The 3,524-nt window shown below is 60.5% G+C and overlaps 1 protein-coding gene across 1 annotated transcript; it reads left to right on the top strand.

The window, feature by feature from the left end:
• Nucleotides 1-18: 18 nt before the first annotated feature.
• Nucleotides 19-3,325, top strand: LOC101711815 (death domain-containing membrane protein NRADD). Its single transcript, XM_087185990.1, has 6 exons — nt 19-75; nt 172-427; nt 1,436-1,582; nt 2,197-2,386; nt 2,489-2,631; nt 2,721-3,325. Exons 1-6 carry the CDS (start codon nt 19-21, stop codon nt 3,038-3,040), a joined length of 1,113 nt encoding a protein of 370 aa, XP_087042116.1. The 3' UTR covers nt 3,041-3,325.
• Nucleotides 3,326-3,524: the final 199 nt, after the last annotated feature.

Below are 3,524 nucleotides of genomic sequence, written 5' to 3'. Positions count from 1 at the left end.
GCCGTTCCGTCTCCGAGTATGCGTGCACCCGGCGTCTCCCGTCCCAGCGACCCTGGGGCCTCAGTTTCTCCAGCTGTGTCGCCCCTGCCCCTGGGTCCCCCCCCCCTCCCCCGCCGTCTCGCGGCGTTCGCCTCCTTCGGCCTGATTGCCCCGCGCGCCCCCGCGTGGTAGTGGCAGTGCGCGCTCCCGCGGGGTGGTGGCAAGGCCGCGCCCTCCCCGGCCCCGCCCCCTCATTGTCCTGCCGCAATTTCCACCGACCCCAAGGCCCGCCCGAGCCGCCGCTCCTTTTTGCGGCTCGGGAGCACCGACGTCTGGCCGCTGGGATTCCCCTCGTCCTCCTGCAGCCCAGGGCAGCCCCGCGGCCTCAAAGGCCCCATCCCACCCGGCCCCGTGGATCCTGGCACCTTCGGAGGGCTGCGCGCCGCAGGTCAGGAGGGGCGGGGGGCAGAGGGAGCCAGGCTGCTCCCGCCGAGCCCCGCTGGTCCTGTGGGTATCGGCGTCCGAGGTGTGTGTGAGAATTCAGGGTGGCGTGGGCGCACGCGGTCGTCGCGTTGTGTGTGTTGTGGGTTTGGAGACTGGTGGGTCGGCGAGGAGAGGTTCCCATCCGGCAGTTCCGGCTGGGTGGGGTAGGTGCCAGGCCTGTCTGCTCCCCACCCACCAACCAGGATCCCGGAAGGGCCCCCATGCGGTAAGTGACACAAACGTACACACCTCACAGTGGAAGAGCCACAACAGCCCAGGGCCCAAACTTCCTTGGCCTCCCCACTGCCCCTAGATCGGGGCCCTTTCTTCCCTAGACCTCCAGGAGCCGTAGGTACCAAGAAATTCAGCCCTTAGGCTCCAGGTGGGTCCTGGACTGATTGGCCCTGTTCTTCAGGTTTCAGGTCCTCTTTGAATTCCCTGATGAGAAAGGATCGGCCAAGGCCCTATGTCCTTGCTGAGCCTAGCAGGTACCCTCCCACCCAACATCTGACCAGGAAAGGGCTGGACACTGACCTAGAGGAAGCAGTAGGAGCATAGTCACTACAGAAAGTCCTTCTGCCTTGGGACCTTAGCTCTTTGGGTTCAGGGCCCATGCTGAGATGTCTGGGAGTGAGCTCCCCACTGGCCCATGAATTTCTTCAGCCAGGTTCTGGCTGAGACAGTCCCCTTAACCTCCCTTACCATCCCTGCGCTCAAGCCAGGTGTTTGCAAGTTCTTTGAGACAATGGTTTCCGACCTGTTTTTCATCCTGGGCTGCATCCTGACTGCCCAGCCTTGGCCAGCTAGCGCCAGCCCTGTCACCTCCACCCCTGCTGACACAGTGATATTGGTGCAGCCACGGAGTGAATCAGGGTGGAATGAGCCAAGAGGGAGACAGAGTATCCCAAGGGACTTCTGACACCAGGCCTGAGGAGCTCCTCAAATCCCCGCATGCCCCTTTCTGGACTCCAAGGAGCAGCCTCCCAACTCCCTGGCCTGGGTGCTGTCCAAGACCTTCCAACACCTGCTCCAAGAAACAGCCCCAGGAAGTCCTGCCCACCGACAAGGCCATCTGGTGTGCTTCACAACTCCAGCCACAGCAGAGGCGTGGCCTATGTGGGTAAGCATCCCTTAACCCAGATGGAGGCACCCCAGCTGGGCAGTTTACACACTGCTCGGCACAGGCTCTGGGGTCCGTGTCCCTTATGCCTTGTCTGCACAGGATGGGAGGGGAACTGGCCTCCACGCAGAAGAGTGGCAGCATCTCCTTCCTTCCAGTTCACCTTTGGTTTGCAATAACCTACGAGCTCTGTGCACAGAGCACCCCAGAATGAATCATTAGTGCTCACAGTCCAGACTGGGTAGGGGGAGGTACAGTTTAGTGCCATCAAAGACAGAGGTGGCACAACTGGAGTCAGAAAGGCAAGATGAGGGGCGGCTTCCAGAGTAGGAGATGCCTGCTGTCTTGTCTTTGAGGTAGAGCAGCCACAGAAGTCTGGAAGCGTGAGTGACAAAGGTGCATCAGGGAAGGGCTAGGTGTCAGAGTGGCAAGCAAAGGCCAGGCTGTAGCTAGGGTGGGAAAGGGGCCAGGCGACGCTTGATGCCATGCTATGGGTTTTTGACTCTACATGGTAAGGACTATTAAGACCTTTTAGGCAACAAGGTCTAGGGGAGGCTGTCAGGGACCCTTGCCTTGTGCCTTGCTCCTGACCCTATCTGTCCTTTCTTCCTCAGGTAACACCATGAGGGGGCAAGACAGAGAAAGGAAAGGAGTATGGGCAGGAGCTGGGGGAGCCCTGGCCCCCAATACCTCCTCCCCCTTCCCCCCTGAGCCTCCGGAGGCCTCAGGCAGCATCATTCCGGTCTACTGTGCCCTCCTGGGCACTGTGGTCCTCGGTCTGCTTGCCTATGTGGCCTTCAAATGGTAGGTGTCCTGGACACAGCCCCTGCACGTCGGGATTCCCAGGCAGCTCCTTGCCTTGGTGAAGGTGGGAGCAGACTGGCAAGCAGCCCCTGCTCCCCACAGCTGGCGCTCACATAAGCAAAGACAGCAGCTGGCTAAAGCTAGGCCTGCAGAGCTGGGGCCCCTCAGCAGGGACCAGAGGCATGACGACAGCAGCGTCTTCCTGGACTCTCCTAGTGGTCTAGAGCCCTGTGCCTCCAGCCAGGGTGAGCCCCTTTCCTCACTCTGTAGCCCTATGGGTCCCCCTCGGGTCCCCCACCCTCATCCCTCATGATCCTCATGTCTCCTACCCCAGGGGTGCCCCCTGACCTTGGCTGCCGACTTTATCTTCACCTCCCTCGGCAGCAGCAGAAGGAAGTGGAGCGGCTCCTGGAGGTGCCAGGCGAACCTGACAAGGCCTGGCAGGGCCTGGCAGGTCATCTTGGGTACCAGGCTGAGGCTGTAGAGACCATGGCCCAGGGCCAGGTGCCAGCCTATACCCTGCTGAGGGACTGGGCCATCCAAGAGGGCAGCAGAGCTACCCTGAGGGTACTGCAGGATGCCCTGGCTGCCATGGGCCGGGAAGATGTCGTTCGGGTCCTGGGATCCCCAGGGGAGGGCTGCTCTGTGGTGTGAGTGATGTCCCCACAGCCTGCTCTGCTGGATCCCTACCACCCCTGCCTCCCCGGGGCACAACTTCCCTTCACTGGCTTCTAGCGTTGCGGGCTTTGGGTTGCGCTGTTCTGGGGAGAACACAGGATCCAGCAGCAACCCACATCCCCCTTGTGCCACCAGGACATGGAGGGGAGTAGGCAGTGAGGGGCAATCCTGCCCTCCCAGTCCCCACAGCGCCTCCCCTTAGCCAGCCTCAACTACTTTTGCTACTTTTGTATCCTATATTAAAGGTGACTTTGGACTTTTGTGCTGGCTCTATCTGGCTTCTTTTCTTTTTCTATCTGGCTTCTTGGGCTTGTGATGGTTATGATGCAGAGGCCCAGAAAAGGACTGAGTGCTGGGCAGGGTGGTGCACATCTGTAATCTCAACAACTTGGAGGCCGAGGAAGGACTGCAAGTTAGAGGACAGCCTGGGGAACTTGGTGAAAACTCTGTTTCAAAAACA

Source organism: Heterocephalus glaber, unplaced genomic scaffold (genome assembly GCF_053883595.1).
Source record: "Heterocephalus glaber isolate CG9 unplaced genomic scaffold, H.glaber_assembly_v1.0 deba00001504, whole genome shotgun sequence".
NCBI lineage: Eukaryota > Metazoa > Chordata > Mammalia > Rodentia > Bathyergidae > Heterocephalus > Heterocephalus glaber.
This window is presented reverse-complemented; position numbering and strand designations above follow the sequence as displayed.